This window comes from Leopardus geoffroyi, chromosome C2, assembly GCF_018350155.1.
Source record: "Leopardus geoffroyi isolate Oge1 chromosome C2, O.geoffroyi_Oge1_pat1.0, whole genome shotgun sequence".
Taxonomy (NCBI): Eukaryota; Metazoa; Chordata; class Mammalia; order Carnivora; family Felidae; genus Leopardus; species Leopardus geoffroyi.
This window is the reverse complement of record NC_059333.1, coordinates 40,765,514-40,784,464: the sequence shown is the minus strand read 5'-3', so window position 1 is coordinate 40,784,464 and position 18,951 is coordinate 40,765,514. Positions and strand designations below refer to the sequence as shown.

Genomic DNA, 18,951 nt, shown 5'->3' with positions numbered 1-18,951 from the left:
AAAAAAAAGAATAGCTCTCCTCTTTTGACATATGTGGGAGTCTGAGCTCAGTGGGATGCACTTAATTGCCTAAGGCTCCACAACCATAAACTATCATGCTGGAATTTGAATACAGTTGGTCCCCGCATCTCTTTGAGCTGCTTCCATTAAATCACATTCTGGTAGTTTTCACTTACTGAATACTTTTTGAGAAAAAAAATAAGAAGGTTTTCTAGATTAGAGTGGCTTGGGGGGGTGAGATCTTAGTATTACAATATCTATTTCACCCAACTGTAGTTATTTAAGTACTTATTAATAGGGGACCTTCTTTAAATGTCCTGGACATCAAGAGTTTCTAAGAATGCTCTATGAATTTAAGGGGGAATAGTTTACCTTCTGGGGAAATATGAAGCAGCTTGATGCCTTAGATCTGTGGTTTTTAAACCTTAGCATCATTAGAGTCACCCAGAGGACTTGTTAAACGACAGACTGGTCCCTCAACTGACCAAAATTTAGCATTTGTAACAAGTTCTTAGATGATGCTGGTTTTGGTGCTCCCAGGACCAAACTGTAAGAATAAGAATCACTGCTAGTAGAAGAAAATGAAACCTCGGCCACCTGCCCCTACCAGATTTCATCCTTTGTCTCTGAAATCACTGATCCTGAGGAAAGTCTAATCCTCTCTTTGGATATATTAGATCCACCCATATTTGTAGAGAAAACTGCATGGCATTATGGTTTTAGGAGGACACCTCTGATTTTTCAATCCCACCTGTCCTGTGGCTTCAGTCAAGTTAGTTAATATATCTGAGGTTTGGTTTCTAAAATGCAGAGTTCGTATCTATGAGTTGTTTTAATTAGAGATAACATATAAAATAGCTAGTATAATTTGGTAACACAGAAGACATTTCTTCTCCTTTGTGCAGCACTCATAAGTTAAGGCATGGACCTCCCTCTCATTTTTAGTTTTTACTTCATGTAATATTGGATTGCCTCCATTTGACGTCTTGATATGTAGCCCAAACTTCTGACTCTTTTATCAGTTCGCTCTTGAAATTGGTATGGAATTTATATTATGCACTGAAAGGCAACTTCATTTGTTTATCGTGGAAGCACACTTAGTAATATTTGACTGCTTCCCAAAATTCCTCAAGTCTCAAGAAAAATTAGATAAACCCAATATTTTTTATCTAAATACTTCCTCAATACATTTAGTAGTCTAAAATCATGATCGTAAAGCATAGGCTGAGAATTCTAGATCTCAGGTCTAGAGTGCTTCCATAGCTTTGTCAGTGTTTTTCCAAGCATGTTTGTAATATGTACAAACCACTGTATTTGACACTGTCCTTTCATTTGCATTGGTATCTCATCGCATCAAACAGGTGCTTTTTCTACTTCAGCTCTCATTCTTTTCCTGTTGCAAGTTATAGCTGAGTGTAGGGGGTTTTGCTTTGTTAGTCAACCAGAAAAGTAGGAGCCCTCACACTCACGGACCTCACTTTTAGGTACAGATTAATTGGTTTACACATTGTCCCACTGAAATGCTTTTTAGGAAGTAATTTTCATCATATTTACATCTTATTTCAAAGTGACTTCCCAGTGTTTGGTTTTTTGTTTGGAATTCCACCAGAGGCTCTTCATCTTTGAAGATTTACCAACATAGATAAATCCATCCACTGTCTTTCATTTGAAGAGTTCTGATAATTTGTCCACCTACTAAGTTTGCAAAGGGTACCTGAAATAACTTGAGGAACCAGCATTCTATCAACTTGTAATTCCTGCATGTAGACATAAGTTAAAATAATGTCTAAAAAGGTTTTATGTAAACTTTTAGACTTTTCTATTTTAAAATTTTTTTTAATTAATCATCTGAATATGGTAATATTAACTAAGTTACTCTCTTAGGAGACCTAATAGAAATTTCTTACTGAATATATACCTTAAGCCTAATTCCTTTTGAAGCAATGTGCTACATAAAACTGAACACTTCATTACCAACAAGGACAATGTTTTATTGAACAAGTCTATGTACAGTACAAAAAATTTCTTGAAATGAGACGCTATTGTTGAATTATTGCAGTTCAATGGCTCAGTTTTAATTTGTACTCTTATAAAATGCAAAGTAAAATAATTTAATGTTCAACAAGGAAGCACAAATTTCCTTTCTTGCTGAATCTGTAATATCTTTCACATATTAACAATTCCAAAATGCATATGCAGCATTTAGGCATTCTGAAAAGGTGTTTTACAGTACCAAATAAATTAAAAGATAAACACTATCATCCCTTTTAGGTTTTTCATCCATACAACAGTTTAAACCAAACATGAAAGGAGTACGGCTGAACCTTCAAGTGTGATTTGAAAAGAATCACAAGTTCAGTGTTATAAGTTATCTACTCATATAGTCGGTGGTTTAAAAAAATGGATATGGCTAGAGCCCAAAGTACCAGTGTCCTTGTCCACGGAGATCCCTCTTTTCTGTAATATCTGAGCAGCAAAAATTCAGATTTGCTATTTTCTTGACCTTACTGAAACAGCAGAAAGTTAATATTTAATGTTTTGAAGGAAATTTTTATTAAAAAAAAAAGATTGAAACTTGGTCCATGTAAGATAAACACATCCTCAAAATAGAAGAAGTAGAAAAGTAAAAGAGAAGAACTGAGGAATAAGAAAGCTTCCTTTTCTTCCAAATCCCCAATGAGAACTGTTGGAAGTTTATGCACCCCACAAAAGCAAAATGATGTAAGTTTATGCTTTATAAGACATACATGATGAAATGTACACATTCTTTCAATAGCAATTATTTGAGGATTATATAAAGAGGTTTAGAACAGCATAGCCAAATAGATTTTTATAAAACATTCCTTGATTTAATTATTTATAGGCCAATTTGATCTCAATGTTTCAGAAATAGTTTTCCCTTAGCAACACAAAAGTAGAAATAAAACCTCAAATTAAAGATAAAATTAACAAGTGGAATATGTTTAAAACCTCTTGATATGAACTGCATAATGAATAAAAATAACAATTTTCAGACATGGATTTATGTCAATAGTCACAACTTATAAAAAGTGAAAGTTAAAAGATGTGATAAAATGCTAAATTGTAATTTTAAACTTCTGGAAAATATACAAAGCAGAAATTCTATTAAAAAAAAAACCTCACTGTCCAAATAGTGTCCAAACAGACTTTTTATTACATGATGTACTTTATATTGAACTGAAATAGAACTCAAGTATATTTTTAGCTTTAGGAAATATGGAAAACATTTTTTTTTTTTTTAGTTGACCTTAACGGATTTAAAAATCTGATTGAGTTGCATTTACTTATGTGTCATTTAAATGTAAATCCCACAGCCTAATGTAGGCTACACAACAAAACAAAAACTTAAATTTGATTGGAATGGACTTGTGACTATCACTTGCATAGTAGTGAATGAATAAATAATAAAATTGGGAATTTTTAAAAATCCTCATGGCCTGGAAATCCCAACTTGATAAAGTCTGGATGCTACCTTGAAGAAATGCCCCTTCCTTAGTGACTTCATTAAAGAAGCTATAATACTAAGGTCTGACAAGATTATCTGCTTTGAACAAAAATGTGTCTGTTTGAATAACTGGAATATTTGGTTGACAATGGCACATTAGTAGCTCCATTTTTTAAGAATTTGCCTTTGTATTTTTGTTCATTTTATCCCTGCTATAGATTAATACACTACTAGGTAAAAGATCACTAAATTTCCTCTTTTAGAGAATGTACAAGTGGAACATATCTGAGAGGGTATTTTAAAAAACATTTTGTGTTTGAACAATTCATTGACTAGTAAGTTAAAATCTTCCTTAGGAAAATTACTGGTCATCAAGGAAAATAAAAGCATCAATATATCTTAACTGTGTTCTTGCTGTGCAAATTTTTGTGTACATATTTCCTTTTATATATAAAAATTACTATTCAGACCAAATTCATCACTAATAAATAAGAAAGCATGAGTAGTATGGCTTATTTTAGAATTAACTCTCCTAACTGAATAAAACCAATGAATTCTTGACCTGATTTTAGCTGACATTTTTTTTTACAGCCAGTTATTTTTATAGGACTGTACTTAGATAACTCACATTAATGTCTAAAAGGACCTTACTATGAATCATCAAGCAATGTCCTAACACTACTCTATATACAAATAGAAATATCCCAGTGTGCTTATACCATTATTCACATTGAGTTATTTGCAATTCAGTGTTTTCCTTCAATTAGATAGCCTTTAATGGTCTTAGATTCCTCCCATCTCTCCTCAAAGTTACTGATGGTTCTTTTTCTATTTGACACTGCTGTCTTTAAATACAACTCATTGGTATTACCAAAATGGAAAGTGGAGCTTATTAGCAAAGTGTTTTGTTTTCTTTCAATTTTCAGTGCTGGCATGCCATTCATTGAACTCTATCCTGTCTAATCAATCATCTGGAAACAAGTTACAATCTTTTATGGATAGCATGGTGATAAATCAAATTTTATTTTCATGTATCAGTTTTTAAATTATAATAAACCAAATACCAATAGTTCTTTAAACCGTGTTTGACGAGAAGGGGAGGACATAATCTGATTATGCATGACAAGAAAACAAATTTCTTTTGTAGAATACTTTAAGCTGTTTATTGTAAACCACCCCCACTTCCCCCCCCCCTTTTTTTTAATAACCGGTTAACTTTTCCCTTTCTGTAAGGCCATAGCTGGTTTTCCTTTCTGACTAGTTGCCCGAACATGTTTCTCACATAGGTAAAACTGAACATGCTGCATTAATAGTCATCAACTTTTTAAAAAATGTGGTTTTCTGGATAACTGGTACTTTGGGAGTTTTTTAATAACCCTTTTGGAGTCTAAACCAGCACATCTCCTCTCTGAGTTCATTCTAGAAAATGTGCTTTGTCTTTATCTTTAGTAAATCCAAGACCGCTTGAAAATTAAGGCCATCAGGAAAATAGCAAACTGATGATGCAATTTCTTGCAGTGCTTTTCTCACACTACTGCTTGATCGACAGATCATTCTGAAACATTTTTATCAGGCACCTGTAAAACAGAACATGTCTGTTAATTCAAATTTTATAGTTCAACTGGAATTCTAAGTTAGATTCCTATTTTACCCCTTACTCATTCGAAAAATATTGTTATTAGTAGAAAAGCAAGCTTTTCTTTTGCTCAATTTTTTTCAGTTATTTTCTGGTTCTTTTTCCCCTCTGTTTCTATAATAGAAGCTCAGCTTCACTTGGTTTATATTCTGGCATGCAGATGAAAAACATTTCCATCATAATTACTTCATTTCTAAAATTTTTATTACATGAAATCTGCAATGAAGAAAATGTCTTGGACACACAGTGAAGAGTATGATCAAAGAACATGAAAAACCATGTACAAGTTCTGGCTTCCACAAGTTCATAGGCTGTACCTATGCAAATTACTCACTTGTGAATTTCAGTTGCTTGATCTATGAAACAGGAATAGTAATATCACCTTCATAGTAGTGGTATGGATTGAAAGAAATAACATATGGGGTGGTGCCTTATAATCTGCACTATGCAAATGTTAACTTTCTTAACCTCATAAAGATCTATGGCATTTTCTGTTTCTACAGATAACACCTACTAAGAAGATAGAAGACTTACTTTCATCATCTGAATCAAATCCAAAGAGTGTCTGACATTTCTTTTGTGCAAGGTGAGCCTCAAGTGCTTCTGCATTACAGTAGGTGGTCAGGCATTTGCCACATCTTAATCTTTTCACGGATTTTTTACAAACGTTATCTTGATCAGAACAGGCATCTACTCTATCAGTCAGAAATTTTCTGCGTTTTGGCATACTAAGGTACCGTTCATCAAGGTAACTGGGAGGCAGTGGTCTGACATACGGCTTTGTTAAAATTAAGCCATATGAAGTATGTTCACTCGTCAGATTTGGTTTGGAAGGTGCCTGAGATACTGGCAGGGTATTATGTTCTTGTGATACAACACTGGGTAAAATGGAACCATTTTCTGTCCTGATTCTGTTTGTATCAGTTTTCAAAGCAGGCTCTGACGAAACTAAAGGTGTCTGCTCTGTTCCACTGTGTCCATTGACTAAATCACTAATACTATAATTACTTTCAGAATTTGGCTCTATGTCAGGCATCTTTTGGTCTATCAAGCTTATATCAGAAACAGTGTCGTCAGAATGTTCATTTCCATTCTGAACTAAACCATCTGTTTTCTTCTCCATACTTTCTGTACACGTCTTTGGTTCTATGGAATCTTTCCTTGATTTGCTAGTAGAAACTGGCAGAGTGAGAGTTTGTTTCTCATTACTAGATGAGTCTTTTTCCTGATGATTAGGATTTGAGTCTGTAAGAACATCCCAAAGAATTGTTTCACTTGGTTGTGCGGAGGATTCTGGTGTTTTACTCAAATAGTGCTGAGCTTCATGTTCATAGAGCAGAGGAAGATCTTCAAAAAGCTCATGACATTCTGGAAAACTACACTGAGCTTGAAATATCCTGTGACTTTTTGTGTGCTGAGCAAGCTGGAATGGCAACTTAAATGACTCGTTGCAATTAAAATGCAAACAGAAGTACACATTTGGGTAGCTGTGTCTATTAAGGTGATCTATAAAATGTTGAGAATCTTCAAATTGCCTTTGACAGAATTTGCATTTTCCTTTGCTCCACTTCATTACCGTTTGCCGCACATTTAAATCAGTTGGATGTACAGTCCTTGCATGTTTATTTAGAAATCCGATTCTTTTAAATATCCTGACACAACCAAGAGCAGGGCACTTAAAGTTCCCTTCTTGATCTGTAGCATATATCTCTTTTGGATGGCACACAGTTCCATTGATTTTATGAAGTACGGAAGTTTCTTGATTCAGGTCATAATCGTCTTCTTCATAATCACCTTCTTCATCCTCTTCCTCCTCATAGTCATCCTCACATACAGGCAAAGGTTCTGAGACATTATTTAAAGAAGTATCAGGATTCCCATTTTCAATCATGTTCTCAATTACATCTTCAGATACACTTACGGGAATTTCAATGAATTCAGCCACATGTGCAGGGATGACCTCTTTGTTTCCATCACTGGAAGCAGTAATTGTGTCTGCTTCCAAATCCTTATTATCAGAATTCCCATTCTCAAATGAAATGAAAGCATCGGAACAATTTATTTCTTCCACGGCGGGGATTTCTTGATCCTCCTGTTGAGCTGCAGCAATTTGCTGTCTTTGTATTTTCTTAACATGATTCTTTAAATGCTTCTGCATAAGTCCTTTGTTTCTAAATTTCCTACCACATATCACACATGAAAAACTGCCCTTTTTCTGATGAGCCTGGGCATGCCTTACAATGTGACCACCTAGAAATTCCTTGTTACATAACATACACCGATGCCTTGGGACATTGTGATCTACTTTGGAAACATTAAGAGCCATAAGATTTTTCTTTGTATTAATGTGACCCTTAGGTTGCACTCTAGACAAATCATCAGGATCAGGCTCTCCAGTGCTCTGATCGGTAAGAGAGTCAAGCCCTTCATCTAAACCTTGCTGTTCCACTGCCTTTTTCAGATTACCTGTAGAATTTTCCAGTGTACTTTCATTTAGAAGTCTAACTGCTGATTTATCACTCAATAATGCTACACAGTTTTTCTTAATCATTACGAAGTTCCAGAATTCAGGATCAAAAAACAATCCCTTTTTCAAAATCGGAAGTAATTCAAAACGAACTCGATTTTGAACACTACTTGTGCCTTCGTTATATTCCTCATCTGGACGTTTGTAAAGCTCTTCAACAGTATGGTAAGCTTCCAGGGAGCGCTCAAGAAAAAATATTGAGAGTGCACAAATCCTGAGGATCTCCAAATCATTTGGCAAAAAATGTGCAATTGTTTTATATATTAAACATTTAGTTTTGGGATCATCATGAAGATCTAGTTGTAGGGCACAACCACATATTTCGACACAGATTTGTAAGCCATCTTCTTCAACCTGTAAGAGGAAAAATATTACTAAATACCTTTGTAAAAAACATTTTTACATTGTTTTATTTTTTTAAATATAACTCTGAAATGAGAACTAAATAAACACATTATGCTACATGTGCAGTTTTCCTTATCAGGTAGCCTTATTTTAATTCTTCTTTAATATAGAAGTAAATCTTTCTTCTTTAACTTGACAATAATCTGGAGGAGATAGCATTTTAGCTTCCAATTTAATTAGTTTTTAAGTTTGACAAACCCTACTAATCGATAAAAAATGCTTCATAACCTTATGGTGATTAAGGTTTCTTACAAATCTAGCCCCCCATTTATTTTAGGTACCAATCTTACATTCTAAGGTAGAAGGGTTAAATTGAATAATGCTTAAATTAAATAAATGTTTAAAGCATTTATCAATTTTGATGTTTAAAAAGAGCTAGATTAAAAAAAAAAAAAAAGACTGCTTACAGACATTCATAAACCTGCACTAAAAACATTACTTATCTTATTAAATAATAATATTTATCCAAGTAAGAGGAAAAGTGGGGCCCACATGAACAGGGCAATTACAGTCTTTCCAAATCTAATAAAAATCAAAATAATGAACCTACTTGGAAGTTATCTGAAAATTATCAAGCTTTGAAACTTTTACTGATGACTCAAAGGTAACTGAACTTGGGAATTTGTTATGTGTCCACCTTAAATCAAATTATAAATGATGCCTCTAGTGATCAGAAATGATCTAAATGCTTGTTTGAATAGAAAAAAGATACAATGATAATATGTCTTTAAGATTGTGCGTGTGTGTGTGTGTGTATGTGTGTGTGCTCACATGCACATGCACTGCCTGCATATGTAGATGACAGGGAGGAACACTACCTTGCCAGCCTCATGTCTTCTTAGTCCTTTATGTGCTTTGTAGACCTGCTTGACTACTTACTTACACTTCCACAGGCAGACCTTAACTTTGCATGTTATAATCCCATGTTATCTAGGTAGTAAATTTCTACCCATTTCCTGTTCATTTTTTGAGAGTCAGTTTTACTCTGAAAGTTTTTCTCCCCATTCATATTCTGGCCTCAGCCCTGGAGTAGAGTTAAACATCCCTCTTCTTTCCACTGAGAATAGTTTATACTTATTTATAAAAAGTACATATATATTGTTTTGTAACTGTATATGCCCCTATGCCCTGACTTTGGATTCTTAAATCACAGGGACAGTATCTCATTTTTTATATCCTCCTGTCGTTAACATAGAAGTTGGCATAATACGTTGACCTTTAAATAAATGTTTGCAAATATGAATGGGATTGGATCTATTCTACTGACGTTAGCTTTCTCCTATGTAAATCCATCATTTCAGCTTGGAATCCTTTTCTGAACTCAAATTTTTTATTTCTTCGTATCTATCACAATTAGATATTTCCACCTAGATTTTCCAGATGTAGTAAATTCAAAATTCACTGCTTCAAAACAGAATTCCTTCTCTCTCTCCTAAGTTCTATCCACATCCTCTGTCTTAACTCATGAAATTATCATGTATCCAGCTGCCCAAGTCTAAAATTTTTAAGATCATAGGGCACCTGAGTGGCTTAGTCAGTTGAGTATCCAACTTCAGCTCAGGTAATGATCCCATGTTCATAAGTTCAAGTCCCATATCAGGCTTGCTGCTGTCAGCGCAGAACCCTCTTCGGATCCTCTGTCCCCCTCTTTCTTTGTCCCTCCCCAGTTTGTGCTCACTCACTCTCTTAAAAATAAACATTTAAAAAAATTAAAAAGAATAAAACTTTAAAAAAAATTCAAAATCATCACAAAATGCAACAGGATACTTCCTTACCTGAAATCCTTCAACAATCCCAGTATATTTATGGACTGAAGTTCCAACTTTCAGTGCGGCATGCAAGTCCCTTAAGTATTTCCAACAACCACCACCCACCAGCCCTACAACTTCAGGCAGTCTCTGACTAGTTTCATCTCCCACACACTTCCTCATGTTTTTCTCCTACCATATTAATGCTAATGGACACTTGTGGGAAAAACAATTGATGTAGTGAGGCAAAAGTGCTCTGTAAACTGCAAAATCCTTTACATGTTAGTGTTCTCCTCCTCTATCGTTTAAAACCCAGCTTAAAGCATCTTCCTCTGTGAGCCTTTTCAGATAAGCCATTTGTAAGGTCTCATTCTTCTGAATTCACACGGCATTCTTTTTGCTTCTTTTCAGAGCGCTAAAGCACGTATATGATTTATTCCATCATTAAAGATGTTTTTAGTAGAGTATACACAGTTAAGCACATTTTCAATATTTATTTCATCTTTGAATTTTTCCTCTTATATTCTCATGTTGAGTAGACATGTGAAAATAAGAAAGCTTTATGACAACTGGCTGAACATCACCTACATTGTAAACTTTGCATAACAAAACTCAACTTTTGGTGCAAATAAGAATCCTATGTATATATATGGATACATTTTTATTTTTTAAAAAGTTTTACTGGGGCGCCTGGGTGGCTCAGTTGGTTGAGCATCCAACTTTGGCTCAGGTCATGATCTCACGGTTTGTGAGTTCGAGCCCCGCATCAGGCTCTGTGCTGACAGCTCATAGCCTGGAGCCTGCTTCGGATTCTGTGTCTCCCTCTGTCTCTGCCCCTAACCCACCCACATTCTGTCTCTGTCTCTCTCAAAAATAAATAAACATTAAAAAAAAAAATTAACAAAGTTTTACTGGTGATTCTGGTGCAATTTAAATATTGAGAAGGAGGGTGCCTGGGTGGCTCAGTCAGTTAAGTGTCCAACTTCAGCTCAGGTCATGATCTCACAGTTCGTGGGTCAAGGCCCGCATTGGGCTCTGTGCTGACAGCTCAGAGTCTGGAGCCTGCTTCAGACTCTGTTGTCTACCTCTCCCTCTGCCCCTCCTGTGTTCACACTCTGTCTCTCTCTCTCAAAAAAAATTTTTTTAAATAAATAAAAATAAAAATAAAGAAATATTGGAAGGATTTTAAAACATAGCTTGTTTGGTTTTCTTTCCCTTTTTGATGGGGGTAGAGATTAACTTTGACAATGCATTTTTTTTTTAAATGTTTATTTTTGAGACAGGGAGAGAGAGAGGGCGAGTGGGGGAGGGGCAGAGAGATAGGGCGACACAGAATCTGAAGCAGGCTCCAGGCTCTGAGCTCTGAACTGTCAGCACAGAACCTGATATGGGGCTTAAATTCATGAACAGCGAAATCATGACCTGAGCCAAAGCTGGATGCCTAACAGACTGAGCCACCCAGGTGCCCCAACAATGCATTTGAATGACATTTCACTGTTTAATAATGAAGCTATGAATGCAGTTAGTAAAATAAAATCGGAAATTTACAAAGCTCTCTGAATATAATGCTGCTAACTTTATATCATGGGAATATAATCACTACACAGTCATACATCTAATGAATGACATGATAATTAGTGTGAAAAATGGATAAATTTATAAGAAATATTAAAATACATTATTTATTGGATGTTCCTTATATATTTAAAAATAACCCACATAAAGATTCAGCCAAATGGAGCTACCTAAAATGTAGGGTAGCTTTATCTTTCCTATCTTGGTATTCAAGGTTCTGTTAATATTTGAGGGGAAAAAGTTAAAGCATTTGCAGGATCCAGTTTCATGCCTATGTAAGAGTCTTACACAGAACTGTATTCACTTTTTTTTTTTTTTTTAATTTTTTTTTTTTTCAAGGTTTATTTATTTTTGGGACAGAGAGAGACAGAGCATGAACGGGGGAGGGGCAGAGAGAGAGGGAGACACAGAATCGGAAACAGGCTCCAGGCTCTGAGCCATCAGCCCAGAGCCCGACGCGGGGCTCGAACTCACGGACTGCGAGATCGTGACCTGGCTGAAGTCGGACGCTTAACCGACTGCGCCACCCAGGCGCCCCTGTATTCACTTTTAAGTGACCATGAAAAACTTACTTCAGAACTATTTTTAAAAACAGGTAATGAATTTTACTGTTACTTCAAATAAATACTTTAAAAATTTGTCAGATTTCAAAAATGCTTCAGAATTCATTGTTCCTTTTCACCTTAACACCAGACTTAAAATTATGAACTATATTTTTCTGTGAAAGTGACCTATGTATATACAAAGTTCATTTGCAAATAAGTTAAGATTCTACAAACAGGAGTTAGGATAATGTTAAAAGTGACACTTTTAAAGAAAAGAGATAATTACTTCTTATCGAAGCAGTTGTTCCCATATTAAATTTTAAGTAACAGTAAATTGGCAGTTTTTCGGTCTTTTTTCAGTTATTTTCACTTATGTAAATGCTTAGTACCATGTTGGGAGATTGCAGTTGGGGAAAGGGAAGGATATGATATGTGGCCTTTGAATCCTCCTTCTCTTCAGAAACATTTTATCATAAAAGATTCAAGTTTCGGTGAACTGTCATTTACATTTCATTTAAAATTAAGGGATAAATATATCCTATTTACCTCATCTTTAATGATTTTCATGAAAGGAAATATGACTCTCACATTAGTTGCTGTTCTTAAAAGCTGGTAGCATTGATCTACAAAAACTTGCTTTGAAGGATTAGACTTAAGCTGAAGTTTACTCCATATGAAAATCAACTCCCTGTAAATAAGAAAAAAAAAAGAGAAATATTAAAAATAGAGTTTATTCAAATACAGGCATTAGCTATCTTTTGCTGATTCTATAGTACCCTGGCTGCGATGGATACAAAATGGGCATAAATGGATATTATGTTAACCTCCAGCTACTTCTGCTACCTGTATGGGACAAAAAGAGAGATCAGAAATTGTAATCTTCAGTGATAAGGAATGAATTCCAATCATATGCTGACAAACCCAAGGCACCTCTAGTACATGATAACAAATTCTAATCCCGGTGTACCTATATCAATGATATTACTTTAAAAAAATAAACTTTGACCTTTAATTAATACTTTACTTGTAAATTTAGAAATCAATTTTGTATACTTTCTATAAAGATATGTCCATGTTTTTCATTTTCAATCTATTAAGATACCTGTTGTGGTATAGGTTTAAAGTGTAAGACACTGTAGTACTGATTCTGAAATTTTATGTTTAAGATCATCTATTCTTCCTTAAGATGTAGTATTTTTAAACAGAAAAGCTATGGGCCATTTAAAGCATTTCACAGGTAGATTGGTTTCTAAGATGTGGCCAAGGTTATTAGATGGACAAAGGAGGAGCAGTGGGTCTTGAGGCAAAGGAAATCAACATATAATTGATATGTTTAGGTATCCCATTCTAGTAAATTAGAATTCTTTAAAGTGTGTCTAGTTACATAAAGCATCATAATCTAAAAAGTATTAAGATAATTGATGAAAATGGTTTTGTTTGTTTTTTTAAGTGATTTACTGAGCATGTACTTTGAGCCCAGCACATGCAGCTATTAAGTCTAAGGATAGCTTGACTACTATCGTGAAGGTGTACATAGTCTACTTAGAGAGACAATACAGAAAGCACAAAACAGAAAATAATGGCAAGCAACACAGAAGTAGTAAAACCAAAATTCTAATTCCATCTTCTTCTAGCTGTATGGGTGTTAATAAGTTTCAGTTCACAACCCCACTTTTTTTGCATATAAAAGCTCACCAGGTTTCACACTTTGCTCCCAAATCTGTAGCTCTGACTTCTTTCCCAGTTTCCATTTCTGGATATTTCAATTTAGATTGCTTTCTATCACCATAACCCACTTAGAATGAATAATACTCCTGCAAAATTGATTATCTTTTGCTAGGTCAGTCAATGACACTAAACATTCCTCGAACCTGTTTGGTTCTAATCTGTTTATTTTCCACAGCCTTTGTATTCTAATTATATTTTTGCCCATAGCCATACCATTCTTTCTCAGTGCTACCACCTTAGGCCCTCTAATTTTACATATGCACTTCTACAGCTGCTAAACTGCTCTGTTTCCAGACTTTCAAATAATTTCATTCAGTGCTTATTCCGTATGTCACATAGTATTAACAGCAACAGAAATGTGGGTTTTGGAGTCGGGATAGGATTATAATCCTGGGCACTCTTCAAGGTTAGTTAATGTGCTTTGTTTATTCTCATTTTTTTTATGCTAATTGCTGTACTCAGAAAGTACCTCATTTCTAAGATGAGCTTATCTTTCAGAGTCCATTATCAAATACCCCTTCTTCTGAACGCCTTCACGAATACCCCAATCTAAAGTGATAACTACCTCAGAATAGATCTATCCCTCTTGTTGGTTTCATGCCTTTCATGTATTTCCTTGTTGATATTTTATGGGGCCTGTTCCCCCAACTGTTGTTAATCCCCATTGTTAATCTCAGTGACACATTGTATAGTGGAGGTAGTGGCAAAAACATGAGACTGGGAATAAGAGATTTCTCATTAGGGCATTCTATACTAAATGGTGTGATATTACCCAGTTCACAGTGAGCCATCTTTTTCTGGAAATAACCTACTACACAAGGTTGGAACCCCAGTAACCATTTGAACTATGTGACTGTCCTCACCCTCCTTACGATATTAATTATAGGAAACTGACCCCAGTCAGGCCGGTCAGAGTCCCTGGAATGTTCTCAACTCTAAACTATGAAGGCTGGAGACTGTTGACATTCCTTCCGGTCTGCAACAGGAGAGAGTGAAGTCAACTGGCAGAAAAATCAGTGTCCCTGGAAGCAGTTATCTTTGGGGACCTATTCTATCCTTCCCCTTTTTTTGTCATGACCCAGTATTTTTCCCATGTGCACTAACTTTTTCCTAAACTAATTAGACATAGGATGCTATCACTTGCAAATTGACTAGTATAAATTCTAACTCCATTTTATTACCAGCTAGGTGGCTTTTATCTCTTTTATCCAGTTTTCTTAGACATAAAAATAATGGACAGTTAAGTGAAAACACCTAGGTGAAATGTCTGGTATGTACTGATGTTTCATAAATCACTAACTTCCTTTATTCTTTCCTTATCTTTATAATCTTAATAGTACCAACCAGTGAGATTTATTCAACAAATATTTGCTAGTTAATAAAGTGGTAAAAAAAAAAAAAAAAAATGTCTTCCTAGATGCTAAGAGCATTTAGAGGGAGCCTCTTGAGGAAATCTATTAAGGGAAATTGCAGACCCAGAATGATGTATAAGATGATGGTGGACATTCTAAATAAGGGGTATTTTATAAACAAAGGGATGAGATAGAAGGCAAGCAGATTACTGTGTTTAAGAAGACCTGGCAGATCTCTGCAACAGATTTAAAGACAAAAAATAAAAAATGATAGTTGGAAATTAGGGTAGAGTATTCATTGCACTCATGATTACACAGATCAATGTTTAACATATTAGAAATGTATATATTCTCCAACTTGCTCCAAAAAATAAATTGAGACTCCTAATAGACATCCTTAGGGTACATTATTATTATTTTTCTTTTTTGAAGAGAGAGATCTCATTTCCCTTTGTTTCTGTTAATTCAGGATGAAACTTGATGAACAAAATGTAATCCCAAGATTCTAATAAATTTGCCAGGAAAGGGCTGCCAGTATGGATAAAGCAGAAATCTCAGGATATGATTATGAAGCTCCATTTTGACTGAATTTATAAAAGGGGTATCGGGTTTTACTTGTACTTTAGATTTTGAAGGAAAACAAAATGCTCTGAAAACCCACAATAGTCGTCTTTGCTCATGAGCAAACAGTGTTGAAGCTTACATTTTCTTCTCAAATAGAAGTCCTTTAGAAAACATAGCTCCTATATGGTACACAAACACATTTCCCAGGTAGCTAGCTACTAATAAAATCATCAAGTAACAGGCTGCAGAGAATGTAGGCTATAACAGGGTCTACAGCCACCTTTACAACATACATTTTTTTTATGTTTGATCTATTTATAGTAAGTAATATTTAATAGAGGCTGTGAGTCAGGCTGCCTGGGTTTGAATCTTAGCTTCATTATTTACTTCATTACTTCATTATTTACATGGCATTATTTACATGGGAATGTATATATGAAATACAGACTATAGGAAGCACTCAGAAGATATTAGTAGCTGCTGTTATTATTACTACTACTTGTTATTGTTAGCAATGGCAGAGAAATGGGGTTGGTTGCTTGCTCTACTGGCTTCAGATAGAGCAAAACTGGACTATGGATCAGGTTCTGTCCACAGAGACGGGGGAGATGAGGTAAGCTGGTTCATAGGGAAAGCCAAAATGAAACAGGCAACACAGACCTTGGAGGCATGAAAGAATCCTGCTCTTCAAGTTATGGTGAAAATCAACTTTTAGAAGTAAGAGAAAAGGACCCCGGCATTCAGAAATATTGAGGAGAGGTAGAAGAAATAAGAGAGCAGGTAATCAGTACCCCGCCCACTCAGAAGGACGGACAAAGGAACAGGCTGAAGATTCCTTTCCAGTTAGGCAGCTGGGAGTCACACACCCAGCTTCTATTCTTAGAAGGTGCCAGTGGGTGGGGGCAGGAAAGATAGGCACTCTTCTATTTTTAAGATCCCTCCCTAAATAGTATAATGGCTAGCCAAAAGAAGAAAGCATTTGTTTGTTTGTTTGTACTTGGGATTTCAGTTTACTTATGAGTATATTAAAATGAAGAGGCTAAAGATACTCTGTTGGCTTAATACAGTCAAAGTCAGAACATTCCTTTACGCATAGGAAAAGATCTACTTTAACAGTCATGATTATATTTCAGAATAACTACATATCAAGAAATGATAACTCTTTAAAAACTATTTAAAATTGTCTTACCACTGCCTCCTGATCCCCTCCTCTCTTTGAAATTCCAATTTACATGGTAAACTTTTTAATACGAATTTGCATAATCTAAATAAAAATATACTTCCCTGGAAGATAAATCCACTAATTTCTAGACCCAGCTCTACTACTAATTAGCTATTTGACTCTATCTCTGAGTCTGAAGATTTTAATCTATAAAATAATAATATTAAATGAGTTTATCATTAAATTCATCTTCTAGGTATTCTTTTAAATATTTTTAAGAATTTAGGTCCAAGATGGCGACGTAGGCAGACCCTGAACTCACCTCCTCCAGGGACACAACAAATCTGCACCTACACAGAGAGCAATTCCTCCTGAAGAACTGAGGACTGACTGAACAGCTGAACAACAAAAGTAAGAGCGACCACATAGAGAATGGCAAGAAAGACGGAGACACGGTAATAGGGAATCCCCACTCTCACCCCTGTAAACTGCAGTGGGGAGGGACAGTAATAAGGGACTATGAGCAGATTCATCTGCTCTGAGGTACAGAAAAAAAAGTTGCAGTTTAAAAGGGCAACTAGAATATAAAGGATCTAGCCCTAGAACTCTGCCAAATGGCAGGGAGACTGCTGGAACTTTCTCTAGGTCAGTGGGGCTGTCAAGCACCACAGTTTACACATTCCCCATCCACCGTGACAGCATGGACAGGAGCATGGTCCAGACACCCTACCACCTCAATGAGCCCTGGTCCTCTACCCATACCAGCCCCAACTGTCTCACTAAGGAGGCCCAGTACAGTGCATACCGGGTCACCCTTGTCAGTGTTCACTGTAGCTCAAGACTACTTGACAAGGTAACACAGGCACAAAGCACCCTGGAACGCTCCAGACCCACACCACTTCAGCTGCAGACAACTTGCCAGAACACTGTGGTCCACACCTGCTTCTGCTCCAGCTGCCCGAAAAGGGCACCCCACACAGAATGCCCCAGGATGCCTCAGCCTGCACCCACTTTAGCTTCTGCTATTACCCACAACACAAGAGAGCCCTGAGACCACCCCGTACCCACTTCAGCTTCAGCTGTCCTGCCAGTGTGCCCTCTGTGCAGAAAACCCCAGAAGCAGCCCAGCCTACACCTACTTCAGCTCTGGGCGTCCCACCAGCATGGCCCCAGCACAGGGAGTCCCAGGACATTCAGCCTATAACAGCTACAGCTCTAGCCAGCTAGCCAAAGTCATCAGGCACACACAATCCACACAGGGGATAACCATACACAGGATCATTCCTTCAAGTTTAGGAGAAGTAGGTGTTCCACCTAATTCGCAGAAATAAACACAGAAAGTCAAACAAATGGGGACAGAGGAATATGCTCCAAATTAAAGAACAAGACAAAGCCTCAGAAAAAGAACTAAATAGAACAGGGATAAGCGATCTACCTGATAAAGAGTTCAAAGTAACGGTCATAAACTCAGGACTTCAACAAAGAAAGAGAAAAAAAAATAAATACATACATACATACATACATACATAATTTTTTTAAAAAATGAGTATGGCTTAAGGGCTATCTTGGATAACACTGAGTAAACAAACATTTACATTACAGGGGTCCCAAAAGAATGAAGAAATAATACCTTAAAACTTTCCCAACCTGGGGAAGGAAAGAGACATCCAGGCTCAGGAGCACAGAGAATTTGGATCAAGATGAACCCAAGGAGATCCATACCATTACACATAATAATTAAAATGTCAAAGAGGAAAGATTTTAAAAAGTATAGTTCCTTACCCAGCACTATGAAATTAAAAGCTCTGAGAATAGGCATGAAAACCTGCATTAAATAACAAGCTTTCTGTGTGACCTTATGCTTACTAAAGTTTTTAAAGAGTTACTTGATATCAGAATGACAGATTTTAAATTCCTTAAGATTGCTTAATGCGTATACCAGTTTATAATTATGTATGTATATGGTGGGGTTAGGGGGTGATGCATGGGACAGAAGAGTGCTAAAGTTTGACAGACCTGATAGTCTGGGAACTGGTTATGAAAATGACAGTTTTCTTGAGAGTGGAGAGTGTGGCAATCGGGACAACAGAGAGAAAGTATATGAATAAACACTGATGACTGAAATGTCTTACGTTTATGGTGCCTGATAGCTGTGGTCCATGCTGTAAATCACTCTGTGAAATCCTGTTATGGTGATAGTTTTCAAAAACTATTATGAGAAATAAACTAGATAGACGGAAACA

General features: G+C 35.9%; 1 protein-coding gene and 1 long non-coding RNA gene across 9 annotated transcripts in view; one reads left to right on the top strand and one right to left on the bottom strand.

Annotated features, from left to right (window-relative positions):
* LOC123610747 overlaps positions 1 to 18,951 on the top strand; it is a 22,275-nt gene extending 3,324 nt beyond the window's left edge. For 2 of the 4 annotated variants that reach the window (XR_006718277.1, XR_006718279.1), the window contains exons 3-4: positions 5,606 to 5,688; positions 16,965 to 18,304. This is a non-coding gene — a long non-coding RNA (uncharacterized LOC123610747). The other 2 variants (XR_006718280.1, XR_006718278.1) reach the window with 2 other exon arrangements.
* Positions 1,971 to 18,951, bottom strand: part of ZNF654 (zinc finger protein 654) — a 95,822-nt gene continuing 78,841 nt past the window's right edge. For 3 of the 5 annotated variants that reach the window (XM_045501688.1, XM_045501690.1, XM_045501691.1), the window contains 2 exons: positions 12,449 to 12,590; positions 1,971 to 7,983 (listed from right to left, as the gene is read on the bottom strand). In XM_045501688.1, the coding sequence (XP_045357644.1) occupies positions 5,572 to 7,983; positions 12,449 to 12,590 (2,554 nt within the window). In that variant the 3' untranslated portion in view covers positions 1,971 to 5,571. The remainder of the gene's footprint in view (positions 7,984 to 12,448; positions 12,591 to 18,951) is intronic. The other 2 variants (XM_045501689.1, XM_045501692.1) reach the window with 1 other exon arrangement.